Here is an 18,555-nt window from a genome sequence, read left to right as displayed (position 1 = left end):
CACTTCCGCAGGTTTAAGGTCGGCGTTGGAGTGAAGGGGAGAGAGCACAGGAAGAAGAGAAAGGGAGGAAAGAGGTGGGAAAGTGTTTAAATGAAAACAGTCGACCCCAGAGGAGGGTTGGAGAGGTTGGTGCTACATGATGTGTCTACACTTCCGCTGCAGGCTGCTTGCTGTATCGATCGCCTTCTCACTTTGTTTTTCCAGCTTAACACAAAGGTTCCTCTGCATGTGTTGAGACTCCAAGAGACACAAGAATATAAAACCTTTCCAAGGAAAGATTGTAAGATGGATTTATCACCATAAATCACAAGGAAGGATTGAGATGAAGAAGCTAACATTAGGGATGCCACAATAGATTTTAGATACCAAATTCGATGCCACAATTAAAAAAGACAAAAAACAAGACAATAAATCGAATGTACTTCAACATACACATATTACCATTTGCATACTGGTCTTTTTTTTGTGAATTTATTATTAATTCCTGATGGGCCACTTCAAGTTTCTCACCAAAAAACTAAATTTTACAAGATTGCATTTGAAAACATCATGATAGTGTTATAAGTTACCTTCGCATGATGCTCATTTTTACTAAATAGAGCTTGAACGCATCATAATGTAACACCCGTACGTTAGCTGTTAGCTCCGTTATGTATTAGGGCTGGGACGATACACCTATCTACCGATTCAATACTATCACATTACTTGGGTGCCAATTCGATATGTATTGTGATTCGATATTACGATTTATTGCAAGTTTTGTTAACTTTTTTAACACTACACCATGGGAAAAAGTTGAATCATACACTTCTAGGGACTTTTACTATGGAAAATATCTAAATTAATACATTAAAAATGTTTGATTTTTGGCATGTGTGTAGTCAGAGATGTCCTGAAGTCAAATATATCAGTCATTGTCAGGAATTATTTATTCAAGGTTTTCCAGCAACCCAAAAAGGGACATATAATGTGTTTTATACTTCTATACTCGAATTAATCTTATTTCCATATATGTATTTTGTATAAACAGTTCCCTTTGTTAACACCTTATTTTGAAAAACGGACGTAGTCACACGTGTATACTTTTGCTAACTTCGCCAAGTCCATTTAATGTTAACTAGCTCTCCTTCTACCAATTTCAACATTTGTTGTTAACAATGTGACATTATCAGGGACATTTTTTATTCGCGGGACGATAATAATAATAAACGCCATCAGCCTCGAGCCCTGACGGTACCTATGGTACTATATAAAAACGAGTGCGAGGACCTGGTACAGAAGTCTGTTCTCGTGACATCTCTAGATCACATAGATAGATTTTCCTTATTAACATAAATTAGATTCTGATTCTGTCGAGTGAAGAAAGCAAGACTTGAGTCTTAGAAGTGAAATTTATGATGCTGCTTGTTCAGCTCTGAACTTCATTACCCTACTAATACTATTTTTATGTTGGTTCTAGTTGATTTGTGTTGCTGTAGTCCAGTGGGGCTGATGGATATGCTTCACTACATGTGGAAAATGACCTCCTATGAACAGAAGCCCCAAGAGGACACGCCCGTTTCAAATGATTTTTCTTGCTTTGCTGTTTTCTCTCAAACCATTTAATGGTGGTTGTCATAACTTATCAAAGCAGCCAGGATGTCTGTTTGAGGCCCTGTCAGTTGAATCGACACCCACGCTCGTGCAAGAAAACAAATGGACTGTTATACTTGATCGTTAGACCCTTGTGATGACTTTGGACGGAACGTTTTGTAGGATTTATTACACTGTCGGACTGCCAGACCGTTTTGAATGTAGGGAAATAACACATTCATTAGGGTTCAGTTGTTTGCAGTGCATTGAACCTGGATTATTTATACAGCACATTTCATACACAATGGCAGTTCAAATTACATAGAATAAGCAAGAAAAGAAAAGAACAAAAACAATCAAATGAGATCAATAAATAGTAAATGGTGAAGCCAAAGCAGGGAAAAACAAAATTACGTAGTGAACAAGTGGTTATAAGCTTAGATTTGGATATGGGCAGAGTCCTCTTAAGGGCTTTAAACAACGGACTGCCAAAGTTCGTCAATGGGACAATAGCAATCCAGTAAAAGACAAATGTAGATCTGAGTATCATCTGCATAAATATGGTAGTTAATGTTTTGAAAAATCTGTCTTAATGGCAGCATGTGCTTTTTTCATGCTGAATGACTTATTTCCAATAAACTTCTGAGCACATCTCTGGTAAACATCAGATTTAAAGTGGTGCTTTTGTGTTATTCTTTGTGGAGAAACTCACTTTTACGGATCTGTTGATTAAATCAACGATCAATTAGTCAACAGAGTCGTATGAGTGTTGGTCAACTAAGAATTTCTTTGGTCGAGGACAGCTCTAGAAAACTCTAGCAGATCAGAGGGTAGAAAAATGTTAACAATACGTTCCACAATTTTGTCACCGTTCTCTTTTTTTTGTCACACTACTGACTCAATCGCTCCACTGCAGATGTGAGTGCCTGACAGTGTAAAACGCTGCTTGCACTGAGCAACCAAGCAGGTGTGAGTGTACGAATGGGAGTGCAGGCCACTGCTGGGAGTGCGTGCTCAGCAAAACGTTGCCCTGGATAATGTAAAAGTTTAAAGAAGCGAACGCTGCCTCGCCCCAGGCGGCTGCGCTCTCTAGTGACTACAGCTGATACATTTCATCAATACCATAAAGCTCTGACTTTTACAGCCAGATCTATGGAGGTTATTACCTCAGCTTTTTCCCCTTTCCCTGCACGAACGCCTTGTTTTCTTGTTGGTGTAGCGTTCGTCCTCACCAGCTGTTATCACATAATGTTTAATTTTGGGTGCTGAGTACGCCTCGGCGGCATTACCATAATTCCAGCGTCTTCCGGGAGCATCGCCCCCACTTACCCCGATGCAGCACCGAGCTTGAATATTGTATAACGGCAATGTCACCCAGTCGGACAGTGAAATGTATTACCTGCATGAATCAAGTTGTCATTTCCAATTTATGAGGGAGCTTAGCATTCAGAGCACACGTCTGGCCGGTGTGGGGAGCTGAAGCTGTTCGCCTCTCCGAAATCCCTCCCCCCCCTCAGCAACGCCCAGTGCCGATTCTCATTGAGGTCAACGACACCGCAAAACAAACCGTGCTCATTTTTTCATGTGTAATTATGAAACGCAGCTGTGTTTGTGCACCAAAACTCAGCGTCTTTTTACTGCTTACTCATCCACCAGCAGGGTAGCCTTTGCACATCTCAGCTTGTTTTAACCTGCGTGACGCACCACATTGGGTGGGAGTCACAGCTCAACACAAATTAAGTATAATTATAAGTTCTCAACTGTCTTCTGAGACCCATAATAGATTTGTTTTTGTCTTTTTTAGGGGGATACAGGGGATCTTCAGAGGGAGATAGCAGGTCAACAGTAGATGTCACATAGAAGCGGTATACATCATCTGAAAGCTGAGAACCTGAAGATTAATTTGAGATGCAGCACTGTGGGTCAAGTTCTTCTAGTCATAAATCTAGTATATATAAAATATGTATAAGGGTTTAGAACATTATGATAGAAGTATATGATGGCCATTCACATACTCTATACAAATTTTTGGGTTGATACCATTTGTTGCACAGATTTGGTGCTAAATTTATCCATTTTTTACCACTGGAGAATTGATAGAAATGATCAGTAATCCCTAAAAAATACCACATTAAGTCACCAAGACCTTGAGGAACACCATAGAAAAAGCCATGCTGTGATTTGGTATCAAAAACTTTTGACATTTGGAGATTTATGCATTTTTCAGCCATTGGATGGCGAGTACTTCTGTTCTGGAAAACTGCTCAAAAACCCCCTTATTGTCAGTCTACCTAGGAAAGCCATCCATCCTCTGAATGCTCTACGGTAGGTCTCTAGTGTGTGGCTGTAAAGTTTCATGAGGCTGTGATTATCCTAGAGGTCACCACAGGTCATTTTATATAGTGAGGTCAAGTTTCTGAAAGTGGTCTCACAACAATGAAATGGCATCATCACACATGAATACAGTTGGGCTCATTGGATCCACAAGAGTCTCAGCTTTACAGTGATATCCAATTTATGTAATTCAAGACTGTTTAGGGACCCCAGTATGCAGAAATATTCAAATACACCTTTTTAGAATCGACTAAAATAACACATTTATACTGCATTCAAAGAACTACATGCCCCAAACTGCATGTGATTATCATAAAGTGGGCATGTCTGTAAAGGGGAGACTCGTGGGTACCCATAGAACCCATTTTCATTCACATATCTTGAGGTCAGAAGTCAAGGAACCCTTTTGAAAATGGCCATGACAGTTTTTCGTCGTCAAAATTTAGCCTGAATTCTTAGCGTTATTTAGCGACGACATGGTTGGTACCAATGGATTGGTTAGGTTTTCTTTCTATCTAGCTCTAAAACTGAATCTGCTACAGCCTCTTAAAGACGTTCGGTAGCGTCCGCGATCCCGCTGGTATCTAAGGGTTAAACAAGTTTTAACTTTCAGCAATCGTAATGTCCTTTGAGGGAAGCATCAGTTTAAACAAACGCTGAGAGTTTTGTGTACTTGGCCAAAGACTGACGCGCCAAGGCACAGTTCGGGCTCAAGTCAGCACTGGAGTGGGGATGGAGCATCAGGCTTCTGTACGGCCGCCAAATCTGTTGGCCGCTATTGATATCCCATTTCCTCTGTCACTCCTAAGCTGCTTTGCATTCGGAGGCTTTGCACTAAGCCCAGAGTGTCCAGTCTGCGGCCTGTAATGCCGACTACACGGCTGGCTGTGCCGCTCCACAACAATCATCCAGTCTTTTATTATCCAGGAAACAAAAGCGTAGCTGGTGCCACGCTGGGAGCCTACCAGCCCTGACATTTTAATTGTGCTTCTCTCATATTAGGTGGGATGCAAACCAATTTGGCCATTGCTGTTAAATTCCTCGCGCATTAATTCCTCTTTTGAATGTTTAGAGGCAGACATAATGGGTTTTAGACTTGGCAGAAGATTGGAGGGAAAGAGGATCAAACGTCGGACAGAAGACCGTTTTTTTTTTATTTTGCGGCTGACAATTATAAACCTCCTGTTGAGCTTATCACACATTCAGCAGCAGGAGCTTGAGATAAGGTGCTGAGTTATAGGATGTGGACGGCGTATGTGGGCATCGGCAAGAAAGGTCCGCTCAAGCGTTTTTTGTGTGTTTGATCGGTTTAAATTTCACTCTCTAAACCTTTTTTTGCTAGTTTTATTTTACTCACTTTGGCCACTAAACATAAGTCCACCTCTAGAGTGCCTCAATGGAAACAGCACAATCATGGCGATCTGGTTATTGCGAACGGTTTATTTTTGGCGAAATTTTAAATAAGACATGTAGAATAAAGTCATTTTGATGAAATACCACTATGTTAAAAGTTCTCTATACAGGATTCAGATCATTATTATAACAGCTAACAACTATTGTCTATGTAAAGATATAGAGGAGTAATGTCTACCTGAGCAGAGAATGAAGTCACTCTCCCTCTGTGTGTGTTGTCATCCGAACTTCTCCTTGCTTTGTTGACATAGCCGCAAAGAGTATAGAAGCAAAGAGACGAAACTCAAACTTTTTTGACAACAGCTGCTGTCGCCATTTTGGACTGAAAACGCGTATTATATTTATAATGTTTTACTGTTCAACACAGGCCATTTTGGTAAAATATGTATTGAGCACCTTTAAGATCCGATTTGGTTGCTTTTCCTAACGAAAGGGTTCGTCACACATGATGTGTTCAAGGACAGTCAGAAAGTTCATGTTAATGTCTGTTTTCCTTCTGGCTATGATAAATGGTGTATTTTTGGCCAGGAAACATTCTTTTTAAACCCGCCGGTGGGTTTTGGGGAAAAAAGCTGTTCAACCCTCAAATGTAGTTGAAATTGTAAATTATTCACATCCTTCCACGCCTCCAGTATCACTATATTCATATGCAGCTCTCACTGGCCTTGGAGTCTGTTTTGTTTCAGTGTTTGAGGGGAAAGTGTTTGAGTCTTTCCCTCTAAGGAAGCTGCTGTTTGTTCAGTAATCATAAAGCATACGCAGGCACTCTAAGACAATGTCACATACCCTAGAGTCAAAGTGGAAAGTGTGTTTGATAAATATAATTTGTTCCTGAGTGGCGTTTTTTCCTCCCTCAGACATAAAAAGCAATTATTTTTTATTTCCATTGTCCTCTTTGTTGTATTTATTGAATGGTATTTACAGGTAACGCCTCACTTCCAGATACTATTACCACATCATAATGCAGCAATGTAAAGAATCTACACACAAAAACGTATTGACAGCTTTGCTTAAATCAGCAGTCGTGAAAATCGCAAGTGATGGAGGCTGCTTCCTGTTTTCCTTCGCCATTCATTAAGTCCGTGCTATTGAAACAGGCAGCGTGAATGTAAGACGTCAACCCTGAGCTCGGAATATGATTTATTTACCTTCAAATGTGTCCGCCCTCCACGCTCACCTCTCACGCACATGTTCCTCCGATGCAACAGCAGACAGCAGACATTACAGTCCATTAAACCACCTTGCTTTGTTTTCCTCTAACTCCCTCCCTCACTGACTCACATACACAGTCATCCCCCCCAAGCAAGGTCACTCTACGCTGCACTAATGACTGTAATCAATTATCTGGTGTATTAAACGAGACTGAAACTCCCACATCTCTAGCCTTCCAGCTTTGTGCTTCAGCTCATAGAGGTCACTTGATTGTAAAGACAACAGAGCAGATGATTCTGTTCAGAGTTCCTGTGAACCCCCCAAGCAGGAATAATAATGTATAATAGTAAAATATGTCATTGATTTCTTTAATGTATGATAATAACAAGGTGATGTTATGAACGCCAGCTCTTGAAGCAATTGATCCGATTATAATATAATGAATGAATAATTTATTTGTTATGTGGATCACTACTCAGTCTGTCAAAACAGTGCCAGAATGTCAGAAGACTGAGACAACAACCCTGATGATGTCATAGCGATGTCATCAGGGTTATCTCGGCTTGGGCTGACCTCGAATGGTTGAGGTTAAGCATTGACTTCCAATGGTTGAGGTTAGGCATTGACCTCGATTGGTTGAGGTTAGACATTGACCTCGAACAGTTAAGTTTAGGCATTGACCTCCAATGGTTATGGTTAAGCATTGACCTCCAATGGTTGAGGTTAGGCATTGACCTTGAATAGTTAAGGTTAGGCATTGGCCTCAAATGGTTACGGTTAGGGATTGACCTTGAATGGTTGAGTTTAGGCATTGACCTCAAATGGTTAAAGTTAGGCATTGACCTTGAATAGTTATGGTTAGGCATTGGCCTCAAATGGTTACAGTTAGGTATTGACCTCCAATGGTTGAGGTTAGACATTGACCTCCAGTGGTTGAGGTTAGGCATTGACCTCAAATGGTTAAAGTTAGGCATTGACCTCCAATGGTTGAGGTTAGACATTGACCTCCAATGGTTAAAGTTAGGCATTTACCTCCAGTGGTTGAGGTTAGGCGTTGACCTCCAATGGTTGAGGTTAGACGTTGACCTCTAAAGTTTGAGGTTAGTCATTGACCTTGAATGTAGCCAATAAAAAAGACAGATCTCAATTTGAGTTCAGCTTCTTTCAAAAGTTGAAAACTACTAGATAATTAGATTTGGATTAGCAGTTAATGAGTTTGTAGGTTGCTAATGAACTCCAACCTTAGGCCTCTACCACATCAATTTTGACCATTATTTCCATAATACGTCTGTTGCAAACCCTCTAAATTTATGGAAGTGCAATTTGCCCGAGTACCTTTTTAACTGATTCATCATTTTGCCAATAACACGTCAGAAATAATGAAAAATGCCCGGCGCAATTTCCCATCACAAAAGCCCAAGGTGATATCTTCAAATTGCTTTTTTTTTGTAGTCAAGTCCAAACCCCAGAGATATTCAGTTTTTAGTGGCATACAACAGAAAAGCAGCAAATCCTTAAGAAGCAGTGAAGGTTGGGAATGTTTGGTTTTTGAAAAATGATGATTAATCATTCGTCAAAACTGTTGCGTGCCTCTCTCTGCGGATAAATGTTTGATCAGAGTACAGAAGTATTATAAGTCTCCTCCTCCACACAAAGGTGATCATCATGTGGAGTCTGGGATCAGTGTGAGGCGTAATGGAGCAGCGACTGCAGCAGAGCTCAGTATGAGGTTGCTAAATTGACTTCCCGCGTGATGTGGGTGGGGGGGGGGAGAGTTACATTCAAAACACTTTAGCACTTAATGACGTACTGACTGCATTTCTCCTACCATTCTCACTCTCTCCCCCTATGGCCTGTCACTGCGCTGTCATGACAACCGGCTCAGATTAGCAGATCATTAGCAATAAGCCCCGTAAATGGGTGTTAATAATAACTGTAATTATTACACTTTAATGTTTCTTTTTTCACACGTTAATGCCAAGGTTTTATTGCAATGTGCTATTTTGGAGTTATTCCAATGGCGTGTTTCACTGCAGCAGGGTAGTCATTATTATGATCTACAGTCATTTCCCTTTCTGTCATGTAATTTACACAATCTGCCACAAATGTCACAGCACGTCTTCTTAGCAGTCATAACGCAGTCAAAAAGACGTCATATACACACACTCAAACAGTTATGTTGCTCCATACAGTGGTGGATCTTCCATACGTGATTGGTGGCCGTGAAACGACCTTACACGTGACCTCATAAGCGACCTTTGTGCATGTTTATGCAAATCATTTGGTAACCATGGTAACATGTATGCACCCTTCATAATTCATTAAAAAGAGTGAAACGTAGCAACAACACGGTAGACACATCTCCAGCTGTGATATTACAGTCACATCCTGTTTCTACATTCATATAATGAGGTCCAGTTGCAGCCACAATAATGTGCTTTAGAGTTATTTCTCTGTGGGGTCTTTGTGACCCAGAGAAGATGAAAAAACACATCATATGAAGTATTGAAGTGCAGCATGACCTGCTGTCAGTCCCCAGAATTGGATTTCCCCACAAGGCTCCATGTTGTGCTGATGATGCAGGATGACATCACCAAATACTGTCCAATGAATGAGTTACCTATTAGTCTATAACTTCATGTTTACAGTTCTTGACCTCCAGTTTTAGTATTTAATAATCTTGTCAACATGGGAGTGGACAAATATGCTGCTTTATATAAATGTATGTATATATTTATTATTGGAGATCAATTAACAACACAAAACAATGACAAATATTGTCCGGAAACCCTCACAGGTACTGCATCTAGCATAAAACATATGCTCAAATCATAACATGGCAAACTGCAGCCCAACAGGCAACAACAGCTGTCAGTGTGTCAGTGTGCTGACTTGACTATGACTTGCCCCAAAACTGCATGTGATTATCATAAAGTGGGCATGTCTGTAAAGGGGAGACTCGTCGGTACCCATAGAACCCATTTTTCATTAACATATCTGGAAGTCAGAGGTCAAGGGACCCCTTTGTAAATGGTCATGCCAGTTTTTCCTCGACAAAATGTATCGTAAGTTTGGAGCGCTATTTAACCTCCTTCGTGACAACATGTGTTAACATCGTAACATCGTTAGTGACTAGCTCTCGTCCTGCCGATTTCAACATATTTGTTGTTCACAATGTAGCATTATCAGGGGAAAATAGGGTGCGTCGATAGTGAGTTTATACTGTACATCCTTTCAGATTTTAGACGTCCATAGTCTCAAGGCCCCAAAAATCAATACAATGTTTTTGAGAATTGATACAGTATCACAAAACACAATATTGCAATACTCAAGTGTATTGATATTTTCTTACACCCCTAGTCTTAAAGAGGACCTATTATGATTATTTTCAGGTTCATACTTGTACTTTGGGTTTCTACTAGAACAAGTTTGCATGCTTTATTGTTCAAAAAACGCTTTAGTATTCTCATACTGGCTGTTCTGCACCACCTCCTTTCACCTTCTGTCTGAAACGCTCTGTTTGAGCCCCGCCCCCTCTCGAAAAGTCCAGTCTGCTCTGATTGGTCAGCTGGCCCACCGTTGTGATTGGTCAACTGAACTCTTCGGACTCCGCTCTAACTAGCTTTGTTTGAGGGCGTGCCAAACTAGCCGCAAGGCAGGTATTATGCTAATGTGTTACTTGGTGACATCACCATGTTACGGAAGAAAAGATGAGACTTCAAACAAGGTAGTTCAGGAGCAGTGTTTCTTCTTTTGGTGTGGACTTTGGGCTTCATAACTTTGCAGAACTTTTACATGCACAAAAATCTATATAATACACTAAAGGAAAGAGAAAAAGCATAAAAGCATTATAGGTCGTGTTTAAACTGAAAATAATGCAAGGTGGCCCAATGAGCCACTCTGTAACTTATGTTCTTCATCTGGCAACTAATGTGTACTCGAACCTCTCCAGGCTGCTGAATCAGCAGACCGTGTGGTCTGTTTTGGTCGTACTAAATTAGTTTCTGCTCACCGCAAATTAACACCGTCATTACTTAATATTTACCACCGCGAGAGCTGTATCACCGCAATCTAAAACTATGATATTCTGTGCAACATATTCAGGAGATGACTTCTACTCAGGCGCTAATGTAATTCAAAGACGGCATGAAACGATACAGCCGAACTTTTCAATTTGCTCTGAGGGGGGAAGTTAGGTCTCGGGGTTCCGTGAGGTGCATCGCCAAACGAGGTTATCCTCGGCGTGCGGCGGTTTTGTCGGGTTATGAAACCAATAGACCCTCCCGAGTAAGGTGAGGACGAGCTGATTCGCAAACAGGAAGAGGGAGATGAGGGGGAGCGAGGTCAAGGAAAGGGAATGAATATGATGATTTAGTGATTTTGTCGGAGAGGAGGAGAAGGAGGAGGAGGAGTGGAGTGGCTTTAGGGAGACTGATTGTGATGGAAGTTGTCAATAAGTTAGAGGCAAGCTGTGAGGAGAGAGAGGGAAATGACACGGAGAAAAAGGGAGGTAGCTCAACAAGACAGAGCAAGGGAGTGTGGGAAACTTGAAACGAGGAGTCCCGCAGACAAAAACAATAAAAATCCAGAAGTATAGAGAGTGAGACGAAGAAATCAGAGAGGGGGGGGTGAGGTAGTGAGACGTATAAAAATGGATCAAGCACTCGCTGAAGTAAAGAAGGAGGGAGTGATCGAGAGGGAGGAGGTGTGGAAAAGCAGCCATGATGAGATGGATTCTACTGGACCATGAGATTGATGACTCTGCTTCAGAAAGAGAAGAGGGAAGAGATAGCAGAGATGTGAGGGGTGGGTTGGGGGGGATAAGAGAAAAGCCCTGATGAAAAGACGCATCGCGCCCCGCAAGACACGACAAAATCTGGAGTCTGATAAAAAGAATGAGCCGTTTTTTAATCTCAGCCCTTCCATCTTGAGACAGAGCACAAGCAGCATCTCCCAGTATCTCTAATAGGATCTGTTCTACTTTTTTTTTGTTCATCATCAGTTATGCTTTAAAAAAAGAAAAATGTATTTCACCAGAATAAAAAAGGGGATTATGTCTGAAGCAAATAAAAGTGAGTTTGTAAAGAAGGATTAGACGCCAGACATCCTGTGAATCCGTCACCGCCTTTGAATGCAAACATTTAAATACAGGAAGCACACAGTGTTTAAGCCATACACTGTTTTTAAGAAGTGGATGTAGTCACTGTGACGTCACCCATTGGTTTGTGGACTGCCGTTGTGAAGCTTTGAGTTTGGCATTTGGCCATTGTCATCTTGGTTTTTGGCCGTCACCCTCCTGGTATTTGGCCGTCGCCATCTTGGTGTTTGGCCGTCACCATTGTGGTTTTTGGCCGTCACCATCTTGGTGTTTGGCCCTCACCATCTTGATGTTTGGCCAACACCATCTTGGTGTTTGGCCGTCACCATCATAGTTTTTGGCCGTCACCATTGTGGTTTTTGGCCGTCACCATCTTGGTGTTTGGCCGTCACCATCTTGGTGTTTGGCCGTCACCATCTTAGTGTTTGGCCAACACCATCTTAGTGTTTGGCCAACACCATCTTGGTTTTTGGCTGTCACCATCTTGGTGTTTGGCCGTCACCATCTTGGTTGTTGGCCATCACCATCTTGGTGTTTGGCCGTCACCATCTTGGTTTTTGGCCGTCACCATCTTGGTGTTTGCCCGTCACCATCTTGGTTGTTGGCCGTCACCATCTTGGTTTTTGGCCGTCACCAATGTTGGTTTTTGGCCGTCACCAATGTTGGTTTTTGGCCATCGTCATCTTGGTATTTAACTGTCGCCATCTTGGTTTTTGGCCACATTGTGCTGTATTGTAGAAGACTTGAAACTAGCGATTGAGACTATAAACTCATGTTTACAATGTTTACTGAGGTACTAAATCAATCTTTAGAGCTTAAATACATCCACTCATGGTCAGTCAGTGTGTCCAATTAGTTGCCTGTCGTGCTAACAAAAGAACAGCTCATTACAGAGTAAAATATGTAAAAATCTACATGAAGTTCAGTTTGCCATTGAGGTATGGAGAGGATGGGTGATGAGTAGAAGGGGAGTGAGACCAGGAGGATGAGAGGAAGTGGATATTAATCTTTTCACATGAGAACGTTTTACTTTCACCTTCTCTGCCTTGATCCCTCTCCCTCTCCCTCTCCCTCTCCGTCTCACCCCTCCTCATCCTCCTCTTCCTCCTCCTCTCAGACTAGCTCTGATTGGCCAGCCTGTGTCTGCTCCGGGGGGGATCAGAGGGAGATAAACAGCGTTTGCAAACAGAAAGTGGTCGGAGCCGAGGCAGAGCAGGCCCCATCAATGAGAGGGAGTTTCCTGGGATATTCACTCTCTTTCTTCAGACCACAGAGCTGTTATCAGCGGCAGTGATAGAATGATGGGGTAACTGGCTGTGGCGCAGTGCCGCCTGCCTTGCCAGTGGACTGATGTTATGGGCTGTAATGAATAGGGAGTACAGAACTATTGTTAGATATGTCACACGCCTTGCCTGCATAAATGGCGTTTCATGAAAATGAAATATGTTGGAAGTCACACCTTTTAGTCAACATATCACAATGCTGCGGTTTCATTATGTAGTCATGATTTATGTCACCACTGACTGTCTGTTTTATCTTTTTTTAGATGCTGTCACGGAGAGCTGAAAGCGTTCGTGCGAGCTGCGATGGGACACGGTGAGGCCGCGGACGGGATAAGAAATCTCCGCGGTGCTCCTTCTCAATCACACTAGACGGTAGAGAAGTCCCTTATCTAAGATTAATGTCAGCTGCGTTGCGGAGGCAGCCTCACGCTGCGCCGCCAGATCTGAGACAACCCATGGAGGCGTGGCCTCGACGTTTCCAGCACTGCTGCCACTAACAGCCGAGTGAACAGCGATGCCTTCTAAGGTCTCCTGCTTATACTTGCTGACAGTGGTGTGCTGGGCCAGCGCTCTGTGGTACCTGAGTGTGTCCCGCCCCTCCACGTCCTACGTGGGCCAGATGACCATCCCCGTGCGCAAACCGCCCAAGGCGAGCAAGAACGACACCTTCAGCAACATCCGCACGCGCTCGCTCAACCCGCACGACTTCGGCTACCTCATCAACGAGGCCAAGAAGTGCGAGGCGGAGCCCCCGTTCCTCGTCATCCTGATCAGCACCACCCACAAGGAGTTCGACGCCCGCCAGGCCATCAGGGAGACATGGGGTGACGAGAGCACGTTCCCGGAGGTTCGCGTGGTCACGCTCTTCTTGCTGGGCCGCAGCACCGATCTCGTCCTCAACCAGATGGTGGAGCAGGAGAGTCAGATCTTTCATGACATCGTCGTGGAGGATTTTATCGACTCGTACCACAACCTGACGCTGAAGACGCTGATGGGCATGCGCTGGGTGGCCACGTTTTGCACCAAGGCTCAGTATGTCCTCAAGACGGACAGTGACATCTTCGTCAACATGGAGAACCTCATCTACAACCTCCTGAAGCCCACCACCAAGCCCCGGAGGAGGTACTTCACCGGCTACGTCATCAACGGCGGGCCAATCAGAGACATGCGCAGCAAGTGGTACATGCCCAGGGATCTGTACCCTGACAGCAAGTACCCGCCGTTCTGCTCCGGCACCGGCTACGTCTTCTCGGCGGACGTGGCCGAGCTCATATACAAGACGTCTTTGCACACCAGGCTGCTGCACCTGGAGGACGTGTACGTCGGCGTGTGCCTCCGTAAGCTGGGCATCCACCCGTTCCAGAACAGTGGCTTCAACCACTGGAAGATGGCCTACAGCCTCTGTCGCTACCGCCGGGTGGTCACCGTCCACCAGATCTCCCCCGAGGAGATGCACCGCATCTGGAACGACATGACCAGCAAGAAACACCTGAAATGTTAGCAGGACTGTTAGCACTCACGCCAGTGGGAGGGTCTCCATCATTGGCGAATACTGTACAGCACGTAGCACCGAGCTGAAGGATCGACGAAGGCTTTGTCCAGGCGCTGATTGCTTTGCCAGGAGTCTCCGTAGTGCGAGGCCAAAGCAAACTCTTCAGTGTTCGATGTCCTTTCTCACTTCAAGGTGTTCATGAGAGCTCAGACTCACAAAACAGGCACAACGTTGGAAACCCATTTTCCAGAAACAAAAAAACGTGCAAAATGTTCAGGTGGTTGGTTGTCATTGCCAGCAGCACTATGATTTTTATTACAGACCCCTTTTCTATTGCTAAACATGATGACTTATTTTGTGGACGGAGCATTAAATGGAGGCAGAAACATTCTCTGGTAGCTAACGCTGGCCAGCAAGTTTTGATAGTGACGTTTAGTAGTCTCATAGCCAACGGTGGCCAACGGCAGCGTTGTAAAGATAAATTAATCTTTGGACGCCTATAGTTAACTATCCTTCAGTGAAGTCAGTCAAAAAGAGTCGTACAATATCGGCGAAGCGTTTCCGAGATCGAGAGAAAGGGTTGCTAATGTTAAAGCCGCAGCCGGTTAGCAGAAGGATAAATATGAGCAACATTAACTCTCCATCTCTGAAACATTTATATTGTAATTCGCTAGATTCTGGCACCCAACAACACAGCAAGATGACATTTTAGATGTGTAACTTTAACTGCTAGTGTTAGCCTCCAGTCTTTCCTTTGTTTTGCCTCCGGCTAACACCGTAACATCATCATGACGTCGACACAAAAAGGGCCTATATATACGAGACACAAACCGTCCCCCGATTACCAAACTGATGACATAAAATGCCAACACAGTTCTTCGGACCCAGATATTCGCCTCTTGGGTTGATCACTCTAATCATGAATGTTCCTCATGTATTTTCAGTTGTTGTACTTTCTGAACAAAGGTGTTAATGTTGGATGTACTGTCTGGCGCTGCGGCAGCTGTCGTCGTGAGGACCATGGTGAGTTTACAGTGTGATGACTCATTTACAAAACGTGAATCATGTTGCTCTTGGAAAGCAGTGGAGTATTAATGACTGGGACCTGTTTGCCTCTGTAATATCCTTTTCAGAATCAGACATATTTTCTTACAACAGAGCCACAGATCTGATTCGTGGAGATATCGGCGGCTCGCATTCCCAAGTGAATGTTACTTCTGTTAATGTGTGATGTGCAGTTATTTGTCCCAGGCAGTCGGGCTGCAGACTATTACATTTTCTATTACTTGAACATGAAGGAGGACAGATGTACGGTAAGAGCAGCGAAGACAAATACAACACTTTTGAGTGCTTTTCTTCTTTTCAATTACTTGAGATCAAATAAAGCGCTTTTATAAGACTCGATATTGTATTTATTACAGAAAAAACTATTTTTTATTCTGCTGGATTTATTACACTTAATCTGTAGCGTTGCATATGAGGAAACTAGATTAGAGGTGCTTCGGTGTGACTGTTGTGAAACATGAGCGGGTAGAAATGAAAGCGTCTCATTAGGACTGCTGTTCGTTCAGCAGCTGTGCTCAGTGTGAAGCAGGTCGCAGCTCTCAACACGTCACCGACACACGGCGAGGAGGACTGACGGAAAGCTCTGGAAGCAACGCGGCCGTCTTCTCCTTCATGCAGGTGTGTGTGTAAGTGAAGATTGACAGTGCATACACTGTTGATTTCCAAGTGTCTTACAGGTTCCCTATTATTTGTATTCTTTTTTTTGTTTCTCTGTGTTAGTCTGTGTTTCTCAGTCTAAAAACGGGTGAGGATTTTTACAGGTTCAGTGGGTACCTTTTATAAAGAATAATGTTTTGTCATATTTGTTGAAACTGTCACGATATCCTGACATTAGTGCTCCTATGAGATTTGCTCAGTGGCGCATGAAGCCAAAATGGCTCGACTGCCGAGTGATAAAGTTCCCGGATCGTTCGGCGATCTTCCGCATCCATTGGGCCCACGACACGGTGGTTGTAGTACCGCCGTTTGGCCACTACGAAAATTTGCTTGGAAGCCCGGCGCTCTTCCTAGCGGCTTGAATCCACTGTGCCTGAGGGAAAACAGCCAATCGAATCCCCTCGGCGCAGCCCCTACCTTGCGAGCTTGCTATTTCCCATGGATGTATGCTAATAGAGTGTGCAAGGATGACGTATTTTTGCAGGCCAACCAGGAAGTTAGCATCATCGCGCACACTACACACTACATTTCTGTAAATTAAGCTAAAGCATTTTGACAGTATTATATTTTCAAAGATTATCTGTCTCATGCACTACTTCCCTTCACTACTGAGCAAATATGACGAAGTTATTTTTTATAAAAGTTACCTACTGAACCTTTAAGACAATTTTAAATAGAAAATGGATTGTTTTTTTAATTTTATAGTCAATTTTAAGGATTTGAATGATTTCAGAGGAGACGTACAGTTAATAATAACACATTCTAACCTTCAATGACTGGTTCATCAGTGATGTCAGACTGACTGCAGCCGACTTATAACAGGTGCATTATTGGACTCGCCAAAAATGTTGTGTCTGGAAATAAAAGTGTAAACTGTTTCCTTACGGTGAAATCATCTGAATGTATGTTCATATATGTCCGATTGTAGTGTTATCCCTTGACTCTTTGATTTGACATGTTCGCCTCCTACAGGGACATCTACGGTAGTGGCCACCGTCATCAAAGCAAACGCTCAGCCTACTGCAAAGCCTACAAACCAGGATAATTCTGGTGAGTCAATAACTTGATGACATAGATACATATGGAGGACGGAACTCGATAAATGAATAAATATTTCATTAAAGGCAGCAGAAATAATATTGAAAATAAATGAAGCCTTTGATTAATTGATAAAATGTGACATAAATTGACATTTCTGTTTAATTTGCTTCTTTATTTTTTATTAATTCCCTTATTTATTTACTGTTCTGTTTAATTTGACCTTTTATTACATATTTATTTTATTCATTTTTAAATTTATTTATTTTTGCATTTATTTTTTTATTTATATATCTTTGCATATATTTTGTATTTATTTTATGTAACAAACACCTAATTTGCATAATGAGGCAGAAATGCATAAAGAAATGTATAAAGAAAAGAATACATAAATAAATAAGTTTAGGGAAATAATTATGGGGTGAAATGTAAAGGGCATATTGTGCAGAAAATCTCTAACTGCAAAATACATAAATAAATACACATTTAAAAATAAATATAAAATAAGTGAAATAATAAATAAATGAAAAAATAAGTGCAAATAAATAAATAAAAAATAAGTGCATAGATAAATAAATGCAACAATAAATAAATTAAAATAAATTAAAAAATAAATAAATTAAAATTAAAATTTAGCTGAAGATTAAATAAATAAGGGAATTAATACCACGATGAATAAATAAAGAACCAAATTAAAACAGAAATATCAATTTATGTCACATTTTCGCATTTAATGACATTTATTTATTCATTAATTTATTTTTTTATTTTGGCACGTTCGGTCCTCCATAGCTACAGGCTCTGTGTCACAACTGGTGAACCTGTTGGTGAAGGTTATTATGAACATGACTTTCTCCTCTGAAATCATTAAAATGGCTTTTTCGTATGAGATGCGTGCACCTCTCAACGGTCCTGACTTCCTGCGCACGATGATGAAATTCACAAAACAGAAGAACAGAAATAACGTGTTTTTATGAACACTAAAACAGTCATTTCCCCTTTTGATGCCTCCTCATAGGTTAAGAGCTTTTTTATCTTCAGCATAAAACATGTTACATGTGTGTAGGCATGTGTATGGACAAATGTGCACCAGGCAACAACACTGTAATTAGGTTGCTTCAGCCTCTGAAGCCTACAGGTGTGTGTATGTGTGCGTGTACTGGATTCGTGAACTCTTTGTTCCAGGCATCACCATCATCTGAGAGCGCAGCAACACTCCGGCGGGATTCGGCGGCGAAGAAAATGAAAAAATGTCTTCTGTTCTTTACTTGCAAAGATAAACATAAGAACGTGGGAAGCACTTGTGGCGAGGCTCTTTCCCTCAAACGGCTTTTTTCGCTCGCAAACCTTGTGGGAGCTCGTAGGCGGAAAACACACCGTTGCTGTTATGATTTCATAATAAAACTATTCCCGGTTGACATCTTTACGTCAAATACTTCTTTTTGATCAGT

The 18,555-nt window shown here is 42.1% G+C and overlaps 1 protein-coding gene across 4 annotated transcripts in view; it reads left to right on the top strand.

The window, feature by feature from the left end:
• LOC119483889 (beta-1,3-galactosyltransferase 1-like) overlaps positions 1-15,743 on the top strand; it is a 112,288-nt gene extending 96,545 nt beyond the window's left edge. For all 4 annotated transcript variants that reach the window (XM_037762367.1, XM_037762365.1, XM_037762368.1 and 1 more), the window contains one exon: positions 13,116-15,743. In XM_037762367.1, the coding sequence (XP_037618295.1) occupies positions 13,367-14,353 (987 nt within the window). In that variant the 5' untranslated portion in view covers positions 13,116-13,366 and the 3' untranslated portion in view covers positions 14,354-15,743. The remainder of the gene's footprint in view (positions 1-13,115) is intronic.
• Positions 15,744-18,555: the final 2,812 nt, after the last annotated feature.

The sequence above is a fragment of the Sebastes umbrosus genome, chromosome 24 (assembly GCF_015220745.1).
Source record: "Sebastes umbrosus isolate fSebUmb1 chromosome 24, fSebUmb1.pri, whole genome shotgun sequence".
NCBI classification, from domain to species: Eukaryota; Metazoa; Chordata; class Actinopteri; order Perciformes; family Sebastidae; genus Sebastes; species Sebastes umbrosus.
Note: the sequence above shows the minus strand (reverse complement) of the source record. Positions and strands in the feature narration are given on the sequence as shown.